General features: G+C 37.8%; 2 protein-coding genes across 5 annotated transcripts in view; both read left to right on the top strand.

Moving 5' to 3' along the window:
* The window catches only part of LOC113114880 (unconventional myosin-Ic-like), a 42,617-nt gene extending 25,939 nt beyond the window's left edge, over positions 1-16,678 (top strand). For all 3 annotated transcript variants that reach the window (XM_026281953.1, XM_026281955.1, XM_026281954.1), the window contains exons 2-31: positions 1,331-1,486; positions 1,576-1,691; positions 4,337-4,535; positions 4,981-5,061; positions 5,322-5,501; positions 6,447-6,545; positions 6,766-6,879; positions 7,026-7,097; positions 7,590-7,709; positions 7,973-8,052; positions 8,881-8,986; positions 9,324-9,404; positions 9,494-9,585; positions 9,695-9,789; positions 9,936-9,982; positions 10,443-10,523; positions 11,087-11,192; positions 11,859-11,976; positions 12,356-12,469; positions 12,572-12,648; positions 12,738-12,891; positions 12,997-13,156; positions 13,248-13,331; positions 13,715-13,808; positions 13,890-13,945; positions 14,168-14,303; positions 14,626-14,696; positions 14,782-14,879; positions 14,980-15,079; positions 15,173-16,678. In XM_026281953.1, coding sequence (XP_026137738.1) covers positions 1,331-1,486; positions 1,576-1,691; positions 4,337-4,535; positions 4,981-5,061; positions 5,322-5,501; positions 6,447-6,545; positions 6,766-6,879; positions 7,026-7,097; positions 7,590-7,709; positions 7,973-8,052; positions 8,881-8,986; positions 9,324-9,404; positions 9,494-9,585; positions 9,695-9,789; positions 9,936-9,982; positions 10,443-10,523; positions 11,087-11,192; positions 11,859-11,976; positions 12,356-12,469; positions 12,572-12,648; positions 12,738-12,891; positions 12,997-13,156; positions 13,248-13,331; positions 13,715-13,808; positions 13,890-13,945; positions 14,168-14,303; positions 14,626-14,696; positions 14,782-14,879; positions 14,980-15,079; positions 15,173-15,199 — 3,114 coding nt within the window. In that variant the 3' untranslated portion in view covers positions 15,200-16,678. The remainder of the gene's footprint in view (positions 1-1,330; positions 1,487-1,575; positions 1,692-4,336; positions 4,536-4,980; positions 5,062-5,321; positions 5,502-6,446; positions 6,546-6,765; positions 6,880-7,025; positions 7,098-7,589; positions 7,710-7,972; positions 8,053-8,880; positions 8,987-9,323; positions 9,405-9,493; positions 9,586-9,694; positions 9,790-9,935; positions 9,983-10,442; positions 10,524-11,086; positions 11,193-11,858; positions 11,977-12,355; positions 12,470-12,571; positions 12,649-12,737; positions 12,892-12,996; positions 13,157-13,247; positions 13,332-13,714; positions 13,809-13,889; positions 13,946-14,167; positions 14,304-14,625; positions 14,697-14,781; positions 14,880-14,979; positions 15,080-15,172) is intronic.
* A 225-nt stretch (positions 16,679-16,903) lies between these two features.
* LOC113114881 (NLR family CARD domain-containing protein 3-like) lies at positions 16,904-22,728 on the top strand. 2 transcript variants are annotated; one of them, XM_026281956.1, is made up of 8 exons: positions 16,904-17,502; positions 19,040-20,907; positions 21,088-21,510; positions 21,619-21,705; positions 21,887-21,970; positions 22,061-22,144; positions 22,235-22,318; positions 22,397-22,728. In XM_026281956.1, exons 2-8 carry the CDS (start codon positions 19,097-19,099, stop codon positions 22,488-22,490), a joined length of 2,667 nt encoding a protein of 888 aa, XP_026137741.1. In that variant the 5' UTR covers positions 16,904-17,502; positions 19,040-19,096; the 3' UTR covers positions 22,491-22,728. The 2 variants fall into 2 exon arrangements, with proteins under 2 accessions (XP_026137741.1, XP_026137742.1); XM_026281957.1 differs by lacking the exon at positions 16,904-17,502 and adding an exon at positions 18,757-18,900.
* Positions 22,729-24,929: the final 2,201 nt, after the last annotated feature.

The raw sequence follows: 24,929 nt of genomic DNA, 5'->3' as shown, positions 1-24,929 counted from the left end.
CCCATAGTCATCTTTGATCAGGATTATCAGATGACAAGTGACCTGCTAGAACTTAGTTCATTTGTGTGTCTTACTAGTTAAAGAGCATCTCTGGTCGAGGATCGACAGCTAAAGTTGTTTCGACACCATGGATTTGTCAAACATTGGGAATCTAATGCGGAAAACGCAGGCCTCCATTGCGGAGAAGGGTTTTTTCTTTAAAAATACAGATCTGGTTATAGAAGTGAGTATGATTGTGTTTCTGCTGTGCTAGCACACTTGGGTTTGGGTGGAGTTTGCACTGGTGGATTTGTGCGATTGTGGTTTAAGTGTGAAAATTGATGGTTTACAGTGTCTTGTGTTGATGTAATCAAGCTAATTATGTAAAACAGCATTGTACCCTTATAAATAGTACTTTAGTGGTGCCATTAAGCAATGATGGGATCAGAAGGTAATACTGTGGTATTTGAATATAGTATTTAATGATGATCATATTTTACATTTATACAAGATCATATTTTACATTTACAGAAGTACCTTTTAGCTATTGCAACTTGTATATAAACTTTGGTTTATATATTCAAATTATAACATCAAAAAGTAAAATCAGTTGATTTAAATGCAACAAAGTCATATTAAATTACTTGAATTATTAAAAATAAAGGATTAGCATGTGAAATAAAATATCTAGTACAATCCAATATCAATTAATATCTCGGATGTCAGAAGTTTGGTTTTTAAAATAAATCTTATTCTCACCCAGGTTGCCTTTATTTGATCAGAAATACAGTGAAGATTAATTGTGTGAAACATTATTAAAATTTAAATCACCTGCTTTCGATTTGATCAGTTTGTGTCCTCGCTGAATAAAACTGTTAATTTCTTGCAAAAAATGTGTTTTACTGACCCCAAACTTTTGAACTGTAGTGTATCTTGCTTTCCTAGCTGTATAGCAATTGTAGGCACGGTAAAAGTCTAAAAAATACTGTGGTACCTTATCAAAAAAAAAGTCATAGTAGTAATCCCTGTTAGTTTTAGAGTATTAATTGTAGTTTAATATTGTGCTTGACACAAATCCACTGTTATAGATCTTGGCATTTTATTCACAGTGGTATTCAGTGAGAACTCTTTCATACGAATGTTTTAAAATAAAAGCTGGGTTTGAAATGAGTTGAACTCTGAGGGTGTTATGAACTGGGAGGGGTCATGATGTAGTTGTTGAACATATTCATGGCTCTCTAGAGGGCCTTGACATACTGTGTGTTGCAGTGTTTATATATCACCTCGCTCTGCTCTGCATCTTTAGGGTGGAAGTGTGACTCTGTATCTCATTCTGCTCTTTCTCTGTCAGGCTGTGGGCAGTGACGGAATCCGGGTCATGATGGAGAGCGCCCTGACAGCCAGGGACCGGGTGGGCGTGCAGGATTTTGTCCTGCTGGAGAACCACACCAGCGAGGTGGCATTCATCGAGAACCTCCGCAAACGCTTCAAGGAGAACCTTATTTATGTAAGAACTGTCCTCCCGGCTATTCACTCTTAAAGCTCAAAGCCCAGAGTTAATGATCTTATCTCTGCGTGTCTGTCTTCCTCCTACAGACGTACATTGGTTCAGTGCTGGTGTCCATGAACCCCTACAAAGAGCTGGAGATCTACTCTAAACAGCACATGGAGCGATACAGGGGTGTCAATTTCTATGAAGTCTCACCTCACATGTAAGCCACCAGCAACAAGTCATTAATTCCCACAATTCTGCTCTCTTTTATTATGCAGATTGGTCTAATGGGATGGGTAATGGTTGTGTATTTTCAAATAAGGACCCTGTACCAAATCGCACCATAAACCCTTGCTGTCTTTCTCCGAGTCCACACTTTCCTGACTTAATGCCACTTTGCCTGTCAAGTAGAAGTTGCCACAGATTGTGCCCCAGTGCAGGCTCGGCAGAAGTGTGCATCGAGGGTACAAAGGGGGCGTGTACCCTTCTGAAAGCTAAAATAACAGACAAAAATGCCCAATGGGCTTGTGTACTTACAAAGGCTGCCATGTGCATGTGTCTAGTAAGTCAGCAAGAGCACAAGGGCACATGAAGTCTGCTATTTAGAACGGCCAAGGACTACAACAATGGCCTGATTTGTCATGAATGTAAACTTACATCCTTATGGTAGTTGTAGTCCTTATTTAGCATCAAAAGTTGTTTTTCCCTTTCTAAAAAATAGAGTAGCTTCAGAAGTCCTATTTGATGTAGTGGTTGTCTAAAGTTTGGCTTTTTTAAACCTCAGCATCGCCATGTTTTTCTGTGTTGGCCCGATGTGTTGGAAACGTGACTTTTATTTTGACAGCGCCATGAAGACTAGAGCGAATCGGATGTGAATGGGAGAGTTCACCTGTCACTGCACATTCACCAAACTTTAAACCCTTCAAACTATGCTGCACTATGTCCAATTATTTATTTATCTAACCAGAATTTTAACTTCTTTTTTTTTATATAAATTTCTTAACACTTTTTGTTTAGTTTTTTTATTTGTGAGAAATATTATATTATGATTACAGAATCAAGAAGTTCTCATCTAAAATAAATCTTCATATTTTTGTTTATTTCTTTTCAAATTGTTTATTTATAATTGAGTAAATATTGTATAAAATAAATACAAAGTTCACACCAAAAAAACATGAGAACTTTCAGTGGCTTGAAAATATTAATTATCTTCCAGTGAACATTTCTGCTGTCTTCTCATTATCAAATGCAAATTGCATTAAATATATATTAATATTAAATATCCAAAACGCCTAATCCACATTTTAGTGTTCTTGGTGGAGCTTGTTTATCTTCCTAGTTGACTTCTGTTAGTGAAGAGGAAATTCCTTTGGAATATCTGTGAGGAATGTTGAGGAATATAAACTGAAGTTCTGCTACATCATCTGTAAGGTTTATGTTCGTGTGGCAGCTATCAGTTATCTGGAGTGATAAAGTGAAGCATAAAGTTATAGTTCCCCCGAAGCGGACAGTACACCCGCTGCACAACTGTGTTCATCTTACACTGATAGCAGACGTGTAAAAGTGATAAAAGCGTTATCTCATACAGGCTGAAAAAAAAGACTCTCTCTGGTGTAACTGCTCTTTCCTCATGAAAATCATTGGCTAGTCCATCCTCACTCAGCTTTTCCACTGTTTACACAACAGTGTTACTGACACCTGAATGACCATTTAGGCTTCTACCAAAGGAATGTTTTATTTTAATGCTAAAGAGAGAGAATTAGAAATATTAACGGCTGCATTTTAATTAAATACATGTACTGTAATATAAATAAAAACTTAGTAATTAAATAGAAATAATAAAATATAAAATAATAAATATATTAAGTATTATAAATATTAATTTAATATTTTTATTATTTTATTTTTTTATATTTTAGTTTGGTTCATTAAGTTCATCCGTAATCTTAATTTATATTTACAATTTTAATCTATAATTATATTTCTTTATGATTGATGTGATTATTATTGTTGTTGTGTATTGCTTGTTTGTATTACTATTTTTTTGTAAAAGTTAAATGCAAAAATGTAAATACAGTAATGAAGCAGCAATAATATTACTCTGTTACTTTATTTTATTCAGTTTTTTGTTTATAATTTGCCATAATTGTTGTATTTGATTTAAGTGAATTGAAGAAAATGGATTTAAATTAAAATGCTGAAAATTGAAAGCTGCGGTAGGGAACTTTTGACGCTCTAGCGGTTAATAAACAAAACTGCTTGTGTCTTGCGGAAGAACATCGTAGCTGGAACTAGTTCTCTCTGTTTATGTCTATGAAGAATCACAAAGGTACTGGGTTACTCCGCCGCGGTGCCCCCGAAGAAATCTAAAATAGTCCGAATATAAACACTTATTATAGGTGCACCCTAGTGATTCAGGACAAGCCAAAAACACGGTTTGGAAAATGGATTAATGGTGTACTCGCTTATTATATACATTTTTCTACATTTTGAACACAAACAAAGTTACGGACTGCAGCTCTGATTGGTTATTTTTTACCGGGAGCGATGGAGTTTCTGCAAATGGCAATAGGACCACTGGGAGGAGCCAGAGGAGCTTGATTTTTTTCACAGATTATCTGTCTCATATTCTACTGTCAGGACATAATGACAGGTTTAATAAATATGTAAAAAAAAAATTTGTTTACAAAAGTTCCCTACAGCACCTTTAAGTATTTAATTTTTATTTATGTACTTGAACATTTATAATTATTTTTGTTGTGGTTGTATTTTACATACATAATATTTCTGTTTTTTATAAAAATAATAATAATTTGTTAAAATACTTAACCATGCACTTTTAATGTTGACACACTCCCGATACAGTTACGCTGTGGCTGATAATGCGTACCGCTCCATGCGGACTGAGAGACGGGATCAGTGCATCCTCATCTCAGGTGAGAGTGGTGCTGGAAAGACCGAAGCCTCCAAAAAGGTTCTGCAGTACTACGCCATCACCTGCCCCGCCAGTGATCATGTGCAGACCGTCAAAGATCGCCTGCTACAATCCAACCCTGTGCTGGAGGTAAACAAGCTCACCTAACCCCACATGTTTCATGACATACAATTTCACTGATCTCCAAATGCCAGCGTATAGTGGTGAGATCAGTAATTGTTACCCTGGACGGCTGTCACAGAGGGAAGTTCTCAGAATGACTCTCAGCGATGCCAAGTTTATTTAGAGCAGTTTGTAGTCCTGGTAAACCTCTCCAGTAGTTATACACCACTGTTATTATCTGTGCGATAAGACTGGCACATACATGAAGGATCTCTACAAATGGGAAGGCCAAGCACAGCAGCACAGATGACCATTTGTTTATCAGATGTGGTGATTCCCTGTAAACTAATCTAGTAGAGTGTGTGTATACTCGCATTAATCTAAATTAAAAAGCTTGTTTTCTGTACGCCATCCTAAATTGAAACACTCATTAAATTTTCCTTTCTATCGTTTTTTGTTTTTCTTCTCTCAGGCCTTTGGAAATGCAAAAACTCTTCGGAATGACAATTCCAGTCGCTTTGGGAAATACATGGACATTCAGTTTGACTTCAAGGTGAGTTCACTCTTGTGTTATTGTTGTGATATTATTGTCATAAAATGATCATCAAACAAAGCTCACGTCTCAATTGCTGTGATCCACCTTCTGTCGATACACCTTTACCCTTAAATGCTGTCCTTGGTTTGGGGATTTGGCTGCATCCACCTGCGCGTTTACGTGTTTGTGTGTGTCGGTGACATTATGCATGTTTGCATGCGTGTCAGAAACCCGGTATTATCCCCTTTGCTTCTCCCTTTGGGTGTCCCCGTTGGCAGGGTGCTCCTGTAGGAGGTCACATCATTAACTACCTGTTGGAGAAATCACGTGTGGTGCACCAGAGCCACGGTGAGAGGAACTTCCACATCTTTTATCAGCTTATCGAGGGAGGAGAGGATGATCTGCTGAGGAGACTGGGCCTGGAGAAGAACGCCCAGCAGTACCAGTTTCTGGTGAAGGTGAGAGACGGACCTCACACTCTTGTTATGATCACAGCAGATGTCTGAGGTCTAAAGAAAACTATATTTAAGAAAGCTGTGTTAACACATGCTTGAGCAACACTAGGTCATGCTGGTCAAGCAGGGCTTGCAGTTTCTGTCGTTTCCCCCCTTACTGTAAAAAAATATAAATAGTTAATTATAACTTTGTCTTCTACTAGTGCCTTTACATCTTGCAATGTGACGTTACATCTCTCAATGTGGTTTTATTTTGTGCATTTGCGACTTGATATCATTATTGCAACTTTGTCTTTTTATATCTTTTTGTTATTGCGACAGTTTATAATATTTTTTTATTAAGGAATAGATCAGCTCACCCTGACTGCAGGCAGCATGCTCCTGTTGTCTCTGACCTCCTTTGATTCCACAGATTTGTGTTTAGGGTGAGTTGTGGCCTAGTGGTTAGAGAGTATGACCCCTAACCCTAAAGGTGTGGGTTCGAATCTCGGGCCGGCAATACTACGACTTAAGTAACCTTGAGCAAGGCACCGAACCCCCAACACGGGTGTGTGTTCACGGTGTGTGTGTTCACAGCTGTTTGTGTGCACTTTGGATGGGTTAAATGCAGAGCACGAATTCTGAGTACTTGGCTGAATGTCACGTCACACTAATTTATATCTGTTATTACCGACACTATTTATCTCATATTTTCAATTATTTGCAACTTTATTTCTTGCAGTTGCAGCTATTTATCGATACTAAATAAAAATGTCCAATAATATTTTTCAGCTCAGTTTACCACATGCATTTATGTTGGACTTTTATGAGTTTCCATCATAAATGGTATGCAGGAATCTCGCTCCCCTGTTGTTTAATAGAGGAAGTCAAGAGGCCCCCGCCTTCCTTGGTTTCCTCTGTTGAGCTGATCGACTGTGTGTGTGTGTTTTTTTTTCTTTTTCTTTTTAGGGTAACTGTCCCAAAGTGAGCTCCATAAATGACCGCAATGACTGGAAGATAGTGAGGAAAGCCTTGAGCGTCATTGGCTTCAATGATGATGAAGTGGAGGTATCACACACACACACACACATACACACACACACACACACACACACACACACACACACTGTGAAGAATGACCGAATGTTTTTCTCCAAGAAATACAAGTTCTCCCTCTATATCTGGGCAAACAGTCCTTATTTTTAAAATCTGGTGTCAGAAATGACACACATTATCTTGTACACTGTGATCTTTCCTCTCATTCAATCCCATCCCTTTCCCTCCACAGGAGCTTTTGAACATTATTGCCAGTGTACTACACTTGGGGAATGTCCAGTATGGAGGAGAGGACAGCGGCAATGCCTACATCGCTACCGAGACCCAGATTAAATACTTAGCCAGGGTAACAGGACAGTTTATTTCTATCACTGGTCTGTGGCCACATGTGCATGCCCTCTTTGTTTAAACCTCTAACCATGTTCCTTCTCTTGAAATTACATGGCAGGGGTTGGTTTTTGACTTTGTGTGTGTGTGTTTGCGATATTGCAGTTGTTAGGTGTGGATGGCACTGTTCTTAAGGAGGCTCTAACACATAAAAAGATCATTGCCAAAGGAGAAGAGGTATGTTTCCAATTATTTAAAGTGAGATGTTCATTATTGCTATTGCTAACCAAAAATATCAGTATTAACTGCTCATTAACTGCTCATACTTGGGACAGTTTAAAACGGTTTGTTGAGGGGAAGTCTGCTATTACGATCATATTCATGATTTTTGGCAGTTGATAAAAAGAGTGAAAAATCCCATAGCTTTACAATAAATGAAAATGAAAGGAGTCTGAGTCATAGGGAGCAGAATATCATAGAAACTTTGTTTTAGGTGGTAAATATTACATGGGAAAGCGCCACTAACACATTTTCCTCAAAAATGGAATGATTAATAAAGTATGAAGGATCTTAAGTCACAGATTCATTTCGAAGCATTTATTCAAATCATCTGTAATAAAATAGTCCTGGTTAGCTTTAAACCCTTTTTCGAGTGTATGTGTGTGTGTACAATTGTAATAATAACTGTGAGTGGTTCCCATAATTCCACTGTCTGTGTTTTTGTTCTAGCTGATGAGTCCTTTAAATCAAGAGCAGGCCGCTTCAGCACGGGATGCCTTATCTAAAGCCATATACGGTCGTACTTTTACTTGGCTGGTCAACAAAATTAATGACTCTCTGGCCTTCAAGGTATGGACTCGTTCTGATGTCTACGTTCTGATCAGCTCCATGGCTTTGCAAATTCTTTGATAGAGGCTTGTTGCTAAATGTGGATGTTTGGTGCCCCCACATGGAGAAAGCCCAGCAGTGACATGTCATCTGATTACTCGGGTTGTCCGATGACTGTTATTAGAACACATTCTCTCCATATGATCTTACAGGCTGTGTATGTTTAGTCTGAGCGGCATGCCACAGCTGTTGTTGAATATTTCTGTGCTTTTAATGTCTCACAGGATGATTCATTCAACAGTAAGAACGCCTCTGTCATTGGTCTGCTAGATATCTATGGCTTTGAGGTCTTTCAGAACAACAGGTAGAGTAAAAACATTAACTGTAATGACATTTTACAATTTAACAATATATGCATGCTATAACACTATTTTGTTATATTGCATATACTGTTTAATTTATACTCTAAATATTTTAAGATCAATTTAAATATTTAAATAAACAATTAAATCACATCATTATTGTAATATTTAATTACTTTTTATATTATGATCTTAAATATTATTGTAATTGTATTGTTTTACATTACATTTTTTTAAATGTTTGTTATTTATTTGTATAGCACATTTAAAAACAACTCATGTTGACCAAAGTGCTTTTCAATATATAAGAATATAAAACAAAATAACCTAAATTAAAACAGCAAGAACATTAGTCTCCTTTGGACTAATATTTTAAATTATATTTATCACGTCCATACATTCTACAAACAACTTGTCCTCTGTAACAGGGATGCTGGAGGATGCCTATAAATTAGATATTTTATAGTTATAGTTTAAATAGTAAATATTTAACATCAACATTTAATATGAATAAACATTTTGAACATGAATATTTTCATATGTATGTATTTGTGTGTGTGTGTGTGTGTGTGTGTGTATATATATATATATATATATATATATATATATAACATTATCATAATAATAATATTATTAATCATATATTAGTCATATTTATGCAATAGTTTTAAATAATATTTCATACATTATATGGAAAAATAAAACCTTAATTTATTATTTTGGTTATCTTTGAATCAAGGTAACTTCTATTATTTATTAATTGTTAACGAGTAGAATCAGACTACTTTTCAGAGATAACTCATTCTGCCTCTCGTTGTCTGTCTGTTTAGTTTTGAGCAGTTTTGTATCAACTATTGTAACGAGAAGCTGCAGCAGCTCTTCATTGAACTGACTCTGAAGTCGGAGCAGGAGGAATATGAAGCCGAGGGAATCACGGTGAGAACACGTATGCATACTGTACACACACAGCTCAGCATATGGAACTCATGTGCGGGTGCTGGAATGGGGTCTTACGCTCAGCTCAATGGGCACATTATGGGCAAACGTGTCGTGGGCTTTATTTTCGTGCTGTTAGTATGATAATGCTGACCTCTCGCATCTGCCGATAAAACATTGTGACGCATAAACTGTTAAAGAAAGCCCGTTTGTGGCCTGGATTCCCGGGTGGGCTGGGAATGCTCTTGTTATTACATTCCTTGAATTTTATAGCAAATCTTGAATATTTTCCCTTTTAGTTCAAATGCCGTAATGCTCATGTTTTTGCATTCTCCAGTGGGAGCCTGTGCAATATTTTAACAACAAGATCATTTGTGATCTTGTGGAGGAGAAGTTTAAAGGAATCATTTCTATCCTGGTAAGAATGCTCTCTGTGAACTTGCAGCAGAATATTAAACATTGTTTTAAGCACCATATATCTAAAACGATTTACCGTTCTTTCTGCAGGATGAAGAGTGTCTCCGGCCTGGAGATGCCAGTGACATCACCTTCCTGGAGAAGCTTGAGGGCACTGTTGGTGGCCACGCACACTTCCTAACGTCAGTCACCCCACCTTCCTTTTAATCATTCCATCTAATACCTAAAATTATATCCAGGGCATTTGAAAACTGATATATATGATATTTATACATCTGCACTACATTACAGTCACAAGCTGGCTGATGGAAAAACCCGTAAAGTGATGGGTCGTGAGGAGTTCAGACTGATCCACTACGCAGGAGAAGTGAACTACAATGTGAACGGTCAGTTACTGAACAGAGCGCAGTGATAAAAAAAAAATGAAGAAACAGAAAGCGAGCACTTCGTTGAACAAAAGCGGGCACTTATGCCCACAGACTTTCCCAGGCTGAGCGTTGACTGACGTCATTGTGTATTTTCCAACTTCTAGGCTTCCTGGACAAGAACAATGATCTCCTTTTCAGAAACCTGAAGGAGGTGAGGGAACAGGCCCAGAATTTTATATATACGTGTATATATATATTTATATGTGTATATATATTTATATGTGTATATATATATATATATATATATATATATGTGTGTGTGTGTGTGTGTGTGTGTGTGTGTGTGTGTGTATATATATATATATATTTGTTTTTGTTTAGAATATGTGTGTACTGTGTATATTTTGTATATATAAATACACACACATACATGTGTACATTTAAGAGACATTTTGTGTTTATGTATTAAATATATTTATCTGTAATATACATGTAAATATTTTCATAATATATACTGTATATGTGTATTTATATATACATAATACACAGTACACATATTATGTAAACCAAAACTTATTTTGGATGCGATTAATTAGGGTTAATCATATTAAAGAAAAGTACACCATATCTGGGTCTGAAATTTTAATTACGAAATGTGTCTCTATTTTCAGATCATGTGTATGTCCGAAAATAAAATCCTCACTCAGTGTTTTGACCGAGAAGAACTCTCAGACAAGAAACGCCCAGAGACGGTATCTATCGCTCTATCCATCTATCTGGCTGTTTACATTTTTGATCCATCTCTCTGTTTGCCATCTGTCCATCCGGTTGTAGTCCAAAAAGTAATCTCTCAAGTATAATTTTTTTTAGTTGAACACTGCTATTTCTAGAAGATTAAATGTATAGTGTCAAATATTGTTATTTGTGTTTAAACAGAACCATAAACAACAAAATTTGTTTGTGAATCAGTTCCTAGTTCATAGTGGCATTTATACAGAAACCACAGTAGCTTGGCCTCAGTCCATGAAATTGCGAATCTGTGCTTGTCACCCACACTGTGAGGAATGCCCTGACACTGTGGTACCTCTTCACTCCATGTGACTGTGTACAATCCTGAATCCCCCCAATCGCAGTGCCCACTCCGCAGAGCTCCATTGGTTGAGTGTGGGTGGGCTGCTGTTTAGTTGTTTGCTTGCATTGTTGACCACATCGTCACTGCCTGGCCGGACTTGCACACTGTAGCTTGTGTGCTTGCTTGCTCTCACTGGCCGTCTGTTTTTCTTGATCTCTCGTTCCGTTGGCTCACTGCGACCAGGCAGCAACCCAGTTCAAGAACAGCCTGGCCAAGTTGATGGAAATCCTGATGTCTAAGGAACCGTCTTACGTGCGTTGCATCAAGCCTAATGATGCCAAGCAAGCAGGTTTGTGAGCAGTTTTCTGTACTTGAGTTGGAAATGATTGTTTTTCTCATTTGTGCTCATTCCTTGCACCTGTTTCCTTAACTATTGAATGACAACATTATGGTAGTTTGATGCATTTCTTGTTTTAGTGTTATTGCCATATTCATAAAACAGTGTATTTATGTTACTATATGTATATTATTATAAGACATGCAAATTATTAGTATTATGATGTATTGTAAAAAAAAATTGTCATTTAAACTTAACAATTATTAAACATTGATGAACTGCTATTTGTCTCAAATTTTGATTCAAAAGAAATAAATATATATAGAAATTAAATGACAACATTTTGAAATTGTAAAACTGAAAAAGATGATTTCGGACTGTTAAAGTGCTAACATCTATCTATCTATCTATCTATCTGTGTTTATATTTTGAGTTCATTTGTGCCATTTTTTTCCTTCTCCGTGTGATGTAATGGATTCATTGTTCAAACTGCAGTCATTCGTTCCCTCACACTGATTCTCTCTTACTTCATCAGCTCCTTTGTTTTCTCTTGTCATTTGGTAGCGTCTTTTGTTTGTTAATAAGCTCTTATTCTCATAAATAGTGGCAAGTCTATCGTTTTAAACATATGCTACACAAGCTTCATTAAACTCATGAAATCTCTGTCTCTCTCTACAGGGCGTTTCGATGAAGTCCTCATCAGGCACCAAGTAAAATATCTTGGTCTGATGGAAAACCTTAGGGTGAGGAGAGCTGGCTTTGCATATCGCCGTCGCTACGAGACCTTCCTGCAGAGGTTGGCATCTACATGGCAGAAGAACATAAACACTTAGGCCCAGTTTTTTAATGCTGATCTTTGTGTGATCTTCTACAAGTGTAGCCCTGTTAGGTGACCAAACATACCTTAGAATGTTAACCCACAAATACTCTTTAAACTTAGTTCTTGCTAGCCTGAACCAATTTAACTGATTAAGGGTGTTCTTCAGCAAGGCTCTCTCTAAAAATCTAATTTGTAAGCTCTTCACACTTTCTAATCCTCTTTTAAAAGCTAGGCACTTCCTGTGGACTTCAGTTAAGGTCAAAGGGAACAAGCAGTGTGTTGACAACAGTGATTCCTCTTTCTGCTTAAAATGTAGTTGAGTTTTGTGGGTAATGCTTGTTATTTCCTGTTTCAGGTATAAATCCCTGTGTCCAGACACCTGGCCGAACTGGGATGGCCGTCTGGTCGATGGAGTGTCCACACTCGTCAAGCACCTCGGCTACAAACCTGAGGAGTACAAACTCGGCAGGTTGGTTACACAAATAAAATGCAAAATTGTATTATATTAGTTAAAAAAAAAAATCATTATTCTTTCTGTGGTTCCAAAAAAAAAATATTTTTTCTTTTAAAGGACCAAAATCTTCATCCGCTTCCCCAAAACCTTGTTTGCAACTGAAGATGCACTAGAAGTCAGAAAACACAGCCTCGGTATGAGCCATATTCAAAGACGTATCATGTAACTCTCCACTGGATGGTCTACCTAAACTTAACCTCAACAAACTGTTCTTCATGCACAGCTACCAAACTGCAGTCATCCTGGAAAGGCTACAGTCAAAAAACCAAATACCGTAAAATGCGTCAATCGGCTATCAAGATCCAAGCCTGGTGGAGAGGTATTCTGGCCCGCAGGGAAGCAAAGCGTAGGAGAGATGCTGCCAACACCATCCGCAGGTCTGTGTGCAGGACACGACCAGTGCAACAGTCAGTGATGTGATTCCGGCCAGAGAGAGAGTCTATGCCCACTTTTGTTTTTACCGTCTCTGATCACTTTTACAGGTTCATCAAAGGCTTCATCTACCGCCACCAGCCACGTTGTCCAGAGAATGAATACTTCCTGGACTACGTTCGCTACTCGTTCCTAATGAAGTTGCACAGGAACCTGCCTAAAACCGTTTTGGATAAGAGCTGGCCAACGCCACCTCCCGCCCTCATTGAGGTGAGATATATCTGTCAAGAATCAGTCATAAGTACAATCATCGACTCCTCTAGATGTGTGCTGAGAGATTATGCCTTCCTTCCATTCACAGGCTTCAGAGCAGCTCCGCAAACTTTGCATGCAGAATATGGTGTGGAAGTACTGCAAGAATATCAACCCGGAATGGAAGCACCAGGTGCTTTGTTTTGTTTTAAAACTTCTTTTTTTTTTCCTTTTACAATTGTTTTTAATTACATTCATTTACATTTTTTTTTTAATAACATTTTTATTAGTAGTATTTTTAGTTTGTAATTTATATTTTATATTGTATTATTTATTTATTTGATTGTAGGGCTATTGTAAATGAACCTAGAATGAAAATACCTGTTACATTTTGCATGGTTAAATATTACATTTTTATTTCATTTTGAATTATAATCGATTGTAATGAATAGCTTATAATTTATTATTAGTACGGTTTTGTATTTTTTTTTTATATTTGATTATTTATTAGTTTATTTTAATTGTTGAGTTACTGAAAAAACGTTATCTATTAAGCTTTATTATCTATTATTGCAGTTGGAGCAGAAGATGGTTGCAAGTGAAATCTTTAAGGACAAGAAGGACAACTACCCACAAAGCGTCCCAAAACTTTTTGTGGGCACAAGACTTAGTGAGTTTTCAACATTCATCTCACTTTGAAGACATTTTCTGTGTTGTATATTCTAATTTTTTTGTGTGTGTGTGTCAAAAGATGGCGAGGACATCAACCCTAAAGTGCAACAGGCTCTGGGGAATGAGAAGATGAAGGTTGGTTGAAAAAAGGACGACTACATCCTCTCATCATTCTCTCCAAAAAAATTACTGAATATGTGTTCTCCTACATATTACCCTATTTCTCAGTGTTTGTCAGTGATTGCGTGGACAACATACAGTACTATACATGACAATGTGTGAAGAACCCTCTAAAATAATAGGCAGTATGTGAAGAAGAAAAGTGATTCTGCTAATATAATCCATCCTTCCCCACAGTATGCTGTTCCAGTGACTAAATATGATAGAAAAGGATACAAAGCACGCAACCGACAGCTCCTGCTCACGGCGAACAGTGCCATCATTGTGGAGGAAGCCAAGCTCAAACAGCGTATCGACTACAGCTCACTGAAAGGTGAGAAGGAAGAGGGAGAGAGAATGGCACAACCTAAACTGTTTTTACATTTAGTTTGACCATATTATGGTATGATTGTCAATGTGACTGATATACAATATCAAACAGTTCAGTAAGAGCAGATTGCTTTCATACCAATTGAAAGGCATACGATTCATATGAAAAGAGGCAGACTTTAATGCTTTATTCTGATTTTAATTCGTAAAGCCACTTTTTTTGCACAAATTCAGATGTCTGGTGTGCTTAAGTATGACAACACCCATAGAAAAATGAATCACAACAAATTAAAAAGTGACACTGACCTCTTCTGTTTTATCTGTAGGGATTTCTGTCAGCTCTCTGAGCGACGGCATGTTCGTTCTCCATGTTGCTTGTGAAGACAATAAACAGAAAGTAAGTCTAAAGAGCACTTAATTGCAGTTAATTCCTGAAACCGACTGCTGTCAGAGTGAATATATGAGCTGTATTGGCTTCACAGGGTGATGTGGTGCTTCAGAGTGAGCATGTCATTGAGGCGTTAACCAAAGTGGCCATCTGTGCTGACAAGATGAACAACATTAACATCAACCAGGGAAGGTGAGTTGTAGACACAAAATTGTCTTTTTTTTTTTAAATACTCTTGAATTTTCATTATACTTTTTATTAATAAAAACTCTGCTTTCCCTCTTATGAACAGTATAAAATTCAATATGGCGCAAGGAAAAGAAGGGATCATAGATTTTACATCTGGCTCAGAGTTGCTGATAGCCAAGGCTAAGAATGGACACCTTTCTGTGGTGAGCACTGCTGACTAAAAAAGATATATATTTTTTTTATCAAGATTACAGGGAGAAGAAAACGATAACGAACATATTTTTTTCATCTCTCAGACTGCCCCTCGCCTCAACTCAAGATGATGGACGAGTCACGACCAAACGCTCCCTGCATTCTCACAGGATCTTCCAGATACGCTCCTCAGTACATCAATCACATGACTAAAGGCGGAGCTTCTCTCTGCCAATCAGATGCCAGCCAGCTGCACCAAAGGCCTCTGCTTAAAGTTGTGAAAATCCAGCAAACTTATTTATGTTTTGGGGGATTAATACGGTTATATGAATATTATGATTTGATATGTCAAAAAGCCAAGATAAAACAACATATATGTGCATTTCCTGCACTCAGTCTTTATCTAGCTTATTTGGGGAAATGTTGATTTGTTAGAGAAGGTGACCTCCGCCATGATAACGAGGTAAATCAGGGTTCATAATGAGTAGTTGTTGGGTTGCTTGGGTTTTATTTATGTTCACCCGTGATTACTTTTATTTTTCTATGAATTCTCCAATCCAAACCTACTCCGAACCAAAACACTTTTGCGTTCAAAGAAAAGATATTAATTACTTTTTGCATAGAAGATGACTTGTTCACTTCAACAGTTAAATCTGCTCTACACGCTATTTGTGTGACATAATTTTGCTCATAAGTTATTAATATTAGTTGATGTGTTTAAAAAAGGAAGACAGACTTTTAGGAAGTGTATACCAAGTGCATTGAAGGTTAGCGTCATGTATGTAAAGTTACCGAAAGAAATCTTAATGTTGATGGAAAGAATCCGCACGCTATGTCCAGTGATAGTATACTATGCTAGAAAAATAGACCCATTTTTTACATTATGATTCATTCATTATTCATTACCCACTTTAAGGGTTAAATCTGAATTCAGAGATCAGTCAATATTTATTTTCTCAGTTCCAAATCTGTGCCTCAAAATTTTAGAAAGTATCTTTGATAAAATAAGTGTTCCTGCAAAAATGAGAAGAAATCCGATGATGGACAAAAGAGAGAATTTTTGAGAGTGGTCTTTCCTCATCGCTCAGGCTTTGTGCTCCTAATTCACTGGACACAATTATCTCATGTTAACCCCATTTCCCATATTAGCGCTGCTCGAAACTTACTGCAAAGCTGGTGAGAGTTAGCCATAATAGTAGAGTAAGTTGTATGTTATCTACAAAACAATATGTAACTTGGCTTGAAGCAGGTTTGTGTATATGTAGATAATAGGTAACAAAGCACTACTAAATGTTGTTTTAGAAACCAAAAAGTGAAAATTTGGCATACCCTATTCACTGTAGGATTTCAGGCACCTAAAACTCTTGATAGCACAATTGTTTGAGATCACCTTGATGTCATGTCCGTCAAAGGAGAACGTTCAGAGAAACGCTGAGCATGTGCCTGTCATAGCTGGTGTCATAGTTGAGGATGCTTAAAAGAAAACACTGAAAGGAAACATGTTAAATGCTGGTGTATGCAAAAGTGCCGCATGTAATGTATTTAGAACAAATATCTATTTTTGACAATTATAAAAAAAATAAAAATTAAAGATACCCCAATACTGTCCAGACAGACTCCTGGCCCCCGAGTTGATATATAATTCACACTTGTGATTTTGTTTTATACTGTTTGTGTAAAATACCTGAAGAAATCTGTCATTTTGAAGCAAACTGACAATGTATTTGAGCATATTAAAGCTGATAAAAAAAATATATATAAAAAAAAGCATTGCCTGGTCAGCTTTGTATTTTTCATAGCATGAATGGGAATTTGTGTTCGAGTATTTTTTATTTTATTTTTCACTAGTGGAAATCTAATTTTGCATTTATATAAAGTCAATATTACTATTTGCTTAGAAGTAAACTGTCAAGTTTTGGTAATCTGATCCAGGACAGGAAAAGACAAACATGAGTTGGAGAATAAAGACTGCGGTGTCATTATGTCACTAGCAATAATGTTTTTGTGTATCCACACCAAAACAGAAGCATTTTGCATAGAACTTGCACGATAATCTGTAGGTGTTGATTACGTGGAAATGTATGAGCGATTTAAAAAGCAGTAGTGTTCTGGTAAACCGATGCCACATACAATAAAAAAGACAATTCGGAGAAAAGCACGAGTGACTGACTGTGGGCGGAGACGATCCACTTCTGCTATTGTACATACTGTGTCAGGTGACTTTCAGAGCAATACATACGGAGGATTTCATATTTTAGACTACTGAAAAGTTTGTTTTGTTATAGCGATGAATAATACACGTAAGCCTAATCGACAGAACATCGGATTTATCAAGATATAGATTCTTCATAAAAGGCTTACTGTATAAGGGTAGTTTCACTTTCAGTAAATCAACAGGATTCTACGGAAGAGTGGGAATAATGCATGTGACCCTGTAAGTTCGTTTATTAATATTTATGAAACAATTTCCCTTTGTTGTTTTTTTTTCAATGTGCTTGTTTGGAACTGTTAATATATCCATTGGATGTACACAAATTATACATTTAATGGGGGTAAGTTAGACTCTAGGAAGTTATGCTCATTCTGTTCTATTCGCGCAAATCTCTTGTTGTCCCTGTAGAGTTTATCATCCTCCATACATTTTAAACATTAAATGTTTTGTCATCATATTTGTGATTGAAGTCATATTCATATACATTTAAATTAATAAAGAGGGTATTTGTTGTCGATTTACCGTCCGATACCGATCAAAAAAAAGGGGGGGGGGGGGGTGGTGAGCTGCTCGATGAGCTCACTGTTGCCATGGCCACCTCCTCAAACAAGACTTATTTGTGAGCTTTTGAAAATAAATAGCCTAATGGTGTATTCACACCAACTAAGTCCGCTAGTTCACTTGCTTTGGTCCGGACCAAGTACAATGTTGAGTTTTATTTGTTTTTTTGTTTTGTTTTTTGGTGGCTAGTGAATCAGAAATTGTAAACAAACCTCACGTGCGTTAAGGTCATCCATTCATTGGACAGAAATTATCAATCAGGAAGTTCGAAAACACGCTAATCATGGAGATTTTTCGTAGTGCAACTGATATTATTTTACTGATTTTCTGTTATCAGCTATAAACCCAATATGAAAACACTTATGAACATCAGATGAGTCAATGTCATCTATATGATGTTGTAACAAGGATTTTGCGAAGATGAAGTACTGCAAGACAGCTCCAATGGAGAGAGCATGCTTTTATGTGCGCCTACCATGGCATACTGACAATGGCACTTCGCAGAAGATGGATTAGGCATAAAAAAGGCAAAAGTCAGACTTAACAAAAGAAGAAAAAAAACAGTGCGCATAAGAAAGTGATAGCAAGCTTTCGCAAGTGTCAGCTAACTGTGTGAACTCCTGTAAACACAAACCCCTCCGTCCGCTCCCTCAACTTGATTTCGGTCAAGACCGCTCAAATCCACAAATCCTTTTTGGAACTTGCTGCACAATTCCGCATTTTTATGCATCTTCTCCAATAGCTTTGATATATAGGAATCTTCCCAGATGTCAATGAGGCAGCATGTCTCTTTGAAGCTCCAGGTCGAACTCATTTTTCAATGGCTAACAAATGTAGCCAACACAACCATAAGGCAACTTCAACTACGGGACCCTGCTAACTCAAAAGGCACAGTGCTTTCTGCAATTGGGACAGATCATATTCAAACCGTAAGAGAGTTGGTTTGGAACCGAACAGAGACCACCTCTTCGGCTGGGTCTCAATTCGGTTGGTTGGTGTGCACCAGAGTGCGATTGCTGTATTCACACCTGCCAAAAAGATCTGCCCCAAACAAGACAGGTGTGAATACATCCTAAATAGAAATTGTGAGCTTGTGACTTGTATCGTTTGTGAATAGTTGTTCAAAAATGCATCTGTAAAAAGAATAAATATTTACAAGCTTTGACTTTTTACCTGTTTTGTTTCCTTTGGGGGCTAGGTAAGGCCTTAATTAGGGGGCTCCAAACTCCCCCATAATCAGCAAACTTTTAAAGTGATGGCTGTAGGATCCTGTAGCACAGAGATTCAACAGCGTCGCGTGGAGCTGGTGGAGGACTACAGCAAACACCTGACACACCTTCTGGACGTGTTGTTTAATGTGGGGGCAGTGACCGAGGAGGACCTCAGTTTTATTAAAGGTTCTGCTGTTCGAGGAGAGAGAGAATGTATGAGAGTTCTGCTGGATGTGCTAAATGGGAGAGGAGAAGAATCATGCAGGGCTTTCCTCTACGTACTACCAAGTGTTCAAGATATGACCGCCAAACTAGGACAGGCCACCAGGCATGAGCATCTCAAAAAACACAAGGACATCTTGGCTAGACAGCATGGCCTGGTGGACTATCTCAGCATCAGAAGACAGACTTTAGGACAGGATGGGAGTGGGTGCTGGACTGATATCACTTTTTCAAGACAAGCTGGTTATGCATTGTCTTCTCAATGCCGACATGAGTCAGCAGGAGTTGGGGATGCCTCAAGGACACGATTGGATGAGATCTGCATTTTCAAGGACCTGTATGAGAATCTGCTGTGCAACCCAGCGAGTGGTGTGAACATGCTGTCAGGAGTTGCAGGAAGTGGGAAAACCATGGTTGTGAGACGCCTGGTGCGAGAGTGGGCTGCAGAAACCAATTCGTCCAAGACTGTCCTATCTCTGTCCTTTCTTGAGTTGAACCTCGTAACTCATGAGCAGAGCTTGCAGGACCTGCTTTCGGATCACTACATTCACCTAAAACCTTTCCTGCCCGAGTTACTGAACTCGAACCCAACACAGTTTTTACTCATCTTAGATGGTCTGGATGAGTTCTGCTACCCTCTTAATTTCGAACATACTCCTAAGTGTTCAGATCCTGATCGGTTGCAGCCTATACAATCCATTGTGGTCAACTTAATCAAGGGAAATCTGCTTCCAGGAATGTCCATTTTCCTTACTTCACGACCTCATGCGGTCACCAAAGTCCCTCCAGTTCTGGTCAGCCAGTTTTACAGTCTGCTCGGTTTCTCTGTAGCTCAACAGAAGCAGTACTTTGAGCGGAACTGCAGTTCTCCTGAGGCTGCCAAGGCAGTGTGGGCTTCGGTGTCGTCCCATAAACCCCTTCTGCTCATGTGCCACATTCCTGCATTCTGTTGGATCGTGTCCACCACCTTGCATGATGGTGGCTCCTGCCTTTGTCCCGATACTGCAGGTGCCAATTCAGGAGAAAATGGAGGCCTTGAGGAAGCCAACCAATCAAACTCTTTATTAGGACCTTCTGAGGAGAACTCCAAACCAGTCACGATCTCTGAAATCTACTGCTGCTTTGTTAAATCCATCTTGCTATTCCATGTGCAAGGGCGTAGCGAGGGCTCCTCACTTCAGCATGCCCCTCACATCCTTGGGGAAATCCAGCCTATTCTCAAAAGCCTGGGAGCTATGGCCTTCAAAGGCCTCCTGGAGAGACGGTTTATCTTTGAAAGCTCTGATTTGAACTCTTTCAATCTGGATAACACCAAACTCTCACAGGTGTTCCTCTCTGAGATACTTAAAGAGGATCGAGCGTCCCTCACCTTTGAAAAGGGCTTTCATTTTATCCACACCAGCTTGCAGGAGTTTCTGGCTGCCCTGTACTATGTTCTCCAGTTGCTCTCAGGATCAAATCCATTTTCAGGCCTCAGACCAAGCACAGGCCGCTATATCCAGAATGCATTTAAGCAAATGGCATCAGCCTTTAACAAATTCAGCAGACCGCAGCGTCTCTTCTGCAGACGGATTAAGAAAGCTCTTCGCTGTGGTGAACGACATCAATCTGGACACATGGATCTTTTCTGCAGGTACCTTTTAAAACTGTTGTCATATTAAATGCATTTCATTAGCAGGTCAGTGATGTGACACTCTTTTTTTATTTTTGGAAATATCACATAATTTCAAGTTTTCATGAAATGGAAATGGTAATTTAGTTTGTAAAATTATTACTCCATTTCATAACTGACCAGTTATTTCCACTAATCCAGGTTTGTATGCGGCCTGCTGGTTCCCAGAACACGTCTCATCCTAAATGGATTTTTCCCCGATGGACCCAAGTTGCATCTGCTCCATTGCCAGCGCTCTCCAGACCCGACTCCACCTTTCCTTCTCCATCTGTTACACTCCCAACTCCAGAGCTCCACCCTCAGCCCGGAGAGGAAGGTCAATATTTACCACTGTCTATATGAGGCCCAGGACCCTGGTTTGTCACAGCGGCTACAGAGTTGGATGAAAGTTCTTTCACAGCAGGCCTTAGATCAGTCCTGTTCGGTAAACCGGGATTGGAGCGAGCTGGCTTTCCTGTTACAGCTCACTCCAGACCTGCAGGTTTTAAATTTAGATGCTCAAGGACTCGATGCTGACGGACTACGCCGGCTCCTACCAGTCCTTCCACGTTTTTCAACGCTTAGGTAAATACTGTAACTATAAGCATAATTGCTTGGAGACAGATGTGACACTCAGTGTTAAATATAATTTTTTGTGCTTTGTGATAATTATTATATCTTCTTTACATAAAGCCTGGGCCAGAATCCTCTTGGTTCAGAGGGAGCGTCTGTGTTATCTCTTGTTCTGAGAAACCCAGATTGTCGAATTCAGAGGCTGTGGTAAGTGGGGGAAAAAAGTAAACATTTAATTGAAATATTTTAATTTTAAAAAATTAAAATAAATTAAAATGTCATCACACATACTTTATAAAATTTAAATAATAACAATGTAATGTATAAATAAATATAAGTAGTTATGCTACAAAATCATATTTAATATGGCTGTACATGTTCACTCTAGGGTGGTTGCGACAGGACTTGGCTGTGAAGGCCTGAAGATCCTTGTAGAAGCGCTGAAAGAAAATCGCACTGTGACTGATCTCAGGTGAACAATGAGAGACAAAATATCATTTTCAGTTAAAAATACACACATGTTGCACCTGACTTAGTGTTTACAATATCATTCTTTCATTAGAATGGCCATAAATAAAATTGGAGATGTTGGAGCTGGTTACCTTGCAGAATTGTTGAAGACAAATCGCACACTGACGGATATCAGGTAAAAGAGACATATCTCCGTCACTTCAGTCTCTTGAATAATTTATTTATCTGAAAAGTTCACTGAGTTGAAACGATCTGCATCCTATAGACTTCGTGACAACCTAGTGACAGACGAAGGAGCAGAAGTCCTTATGGCTGCCCTGAAAGAGAACACTACATTAGAGTATCTGTGGTAAGAAACATTTAGAGTTTTAATATAGTTCATTTCCTCATGATTCTGTATCACAAATATCTTTTCTGGTCGTCACAGGTTGTTTGACAACAAGTTAACCAAAGATGGCGTCAAGAAACTCAAAGAATTTGCAAATACCAGACCAAACCTTGACATTAAAGCTTGTGTCTGACCCACAACCAACAAACTGGTGGAGTAACAACTGGTTCATGACAAACATTTTCATTCACACATTTTATACATACATTGTTTTACATATTGGTAAAATTGCTCTGATATATTACTTTTAATACATATTATTAGACTGTTAAATGAATAGTTCAGCCAAAAATGAAAAATTGCAGAAAATGTACTCACCCTCAAGCACATCCAAGATGAAGATGAGCTTGTTTCTTCATTTGAACAGATTTGGAGAAATTTAGCATTACATCATTTGCTCACCAACATATCCTCTGCAGTGAATGGGTGCTGTCCGAATGTGATGAAGGTGATAAAAACATCACAATAATCCAAACAACTCCAATCAATCAATTAACATCTTCTGAAGCAAAAAGCAGCATGCTTCTAATAAACAAACCCACCATTACGGTGTGTTTTCACTATAAACAAATATTCCTTTAACTACTCAGGCTACCAGGACGTTTAAGAAGCTGTTATTTGTATGCTATATTTGTACATTAATAAGCAACCATTTTTTTTAGTGCTATTTTAGGATTTATAGAGTTTTTTTTGTTTTTAAAAAAACACTGAATTGCATTTATTTATTTTGTGCAATAACGTTTTTATTATCAAATCTTTTACAGCTTTTAACTAAAACCAACACAGTCAGATTTGACTTGATCTTATAAGTTTATGATAGACTTCTCAACACACATCTGTTCTTTTTTTAGTATTTCTTTATAAATGATTGTCTTCTTTCTCTTTTCTGCTATAGTGTCTCAAACCAGTTCGACGTTTATTGCCCTTTTTTGTGGGTGCTCAGGGCTCTTAAGATGCTTCAGAAACAGAAGTAAAGATGTAAGTGTAAAATACACAAAGCCAGAGTATTATTTGGTTAGTAAATGCATTTATTTTAACGATACTATGTGAAACCGTTACTAGAATCACAGTAATGTATGTTAGAAGCACTTTTGATTGTACATAGGCCTACTGGTGATCTCTAAAACCCAACTAGATAGATAGATGGATGGACAGAAAGACAGATAGATAGATAGATAGATAGATAGATAGATAGATAGATAGATAGATAGATAGATAGATAGATAGATAGATAGATAGATAGATAGATAGATAGATAGATAGATAGATAGATGGGCTTGACTACTTTTTGTGAGAACTTCTGAATATGGTTTTCTTTTTTTACTGTGATCCATGTCATATCATTTCTTTCTGAAACATTGGACGCCTGTCTTCTTTCTGAAAGTTGCATTATAGAGGTTCATGCATTGTTGTTTAATTTATTGTCATAACATCTTGAAATATGAATTGTTATAACAAGTGTGATTACTTAGCAATGCTTACACAGCAAAGTACAAGTTTTGTTATGCAATCATTAAAACAAGATGTACAAATAGATGTTCAATAAACATTATATGGATTCTCCAGATTCCAGTTTGCTTTGGTAATCGAGTCTGTGGTTTGTCATCACTTCAAAGTTCAAACAGGAGTAATTCCATATATTGATGACGGCTGCCTCGAATGCAAAATCTTACCTTACATGTACATTCTCACGTCTGTTGTGATAAGTCTCAAGCATTGCCTAAGTTTATCGATGTGGAAGGGAAAAAAGTTTCCACTGGTTCCGGTGTTGTGCCCAATTCTGACCCCTGCCAGATTACCCCCCCCCCCCCCCCCCAGTATTGGTAGGTTCAGGGTTAGGTGTCGGGGAGGGGTTATGATTAGGAAATCAGATAGCGATTTCAAAGAGAGGGGTAATAATTTTGCAAGGTGTCGAAAATGGGCACAGCACCGGAGTAATATTTAACATCTTTAACCTTATAAAAAAAATCCCCGCTTGGTGTCTGTATTTTCATGTAGTTGCCCATTTAAACCACTAGATGTCGTCGTGATGTTTTCAGGCTCATATCACCTCGTTGTTCAGTTTAGTGCTTAGAAAGAGTACAAGAAACAATAAAATGTCATTTGTTCAGTTCCCTTGTATTATGATATGTTTTTTATATTTTCTACTCCCATTATAGGCTACAATATGAATTGCGTTCATATGGACCACTGATAAATGCGACTTCAGAAGTTTTAAAAGAGCTTACATCTGATTCCCAGAGTTGATGTTGTTCCTTTTTCTTGGGGGGATAAAACATACTGTACTACATCGAGACATTTGGCGATTTCAGTTAAGGTACATGAACCAGTGGTCCTGAGGTTTTGCAGTAGACAAATATAATTGGTCAATATAAGTTTGGTTAACATCTGGAGAAATCATGAAGTTAAAACGGTTTCTTTGTTTAGTTTGTGTCTGTGTGTGTGTGTGTTTTGTATGAATGTTTTAAAAGTCATAAACGGTAATCAAACACAGTAGCATGGCAGCAGAGACCACAACCCCACACAGTCCAGCGTGTTCTGTGAATTTTCTTTGAGCTGCAGCAAAATATAA

This window comes from Carassius auratus, chromosome 15, assembly GCF_003368295.1.
Source record: "Carassius auratus strain Wakin chromosome 15, ASM336829v1, whole genome shotgun sequence".
In the NCBI taxonomy this organism is placed as follows: Eukaryota; Metazoa; Chordata; class Actinopteri; order Cypriniformes; family Cyprinidae; genus Carassius; species Carassius auratus.
Note: the sequence above shows the minus strand (reverse complement) of the source record. Positions and strands in the feature narration are given on the sequence as shown.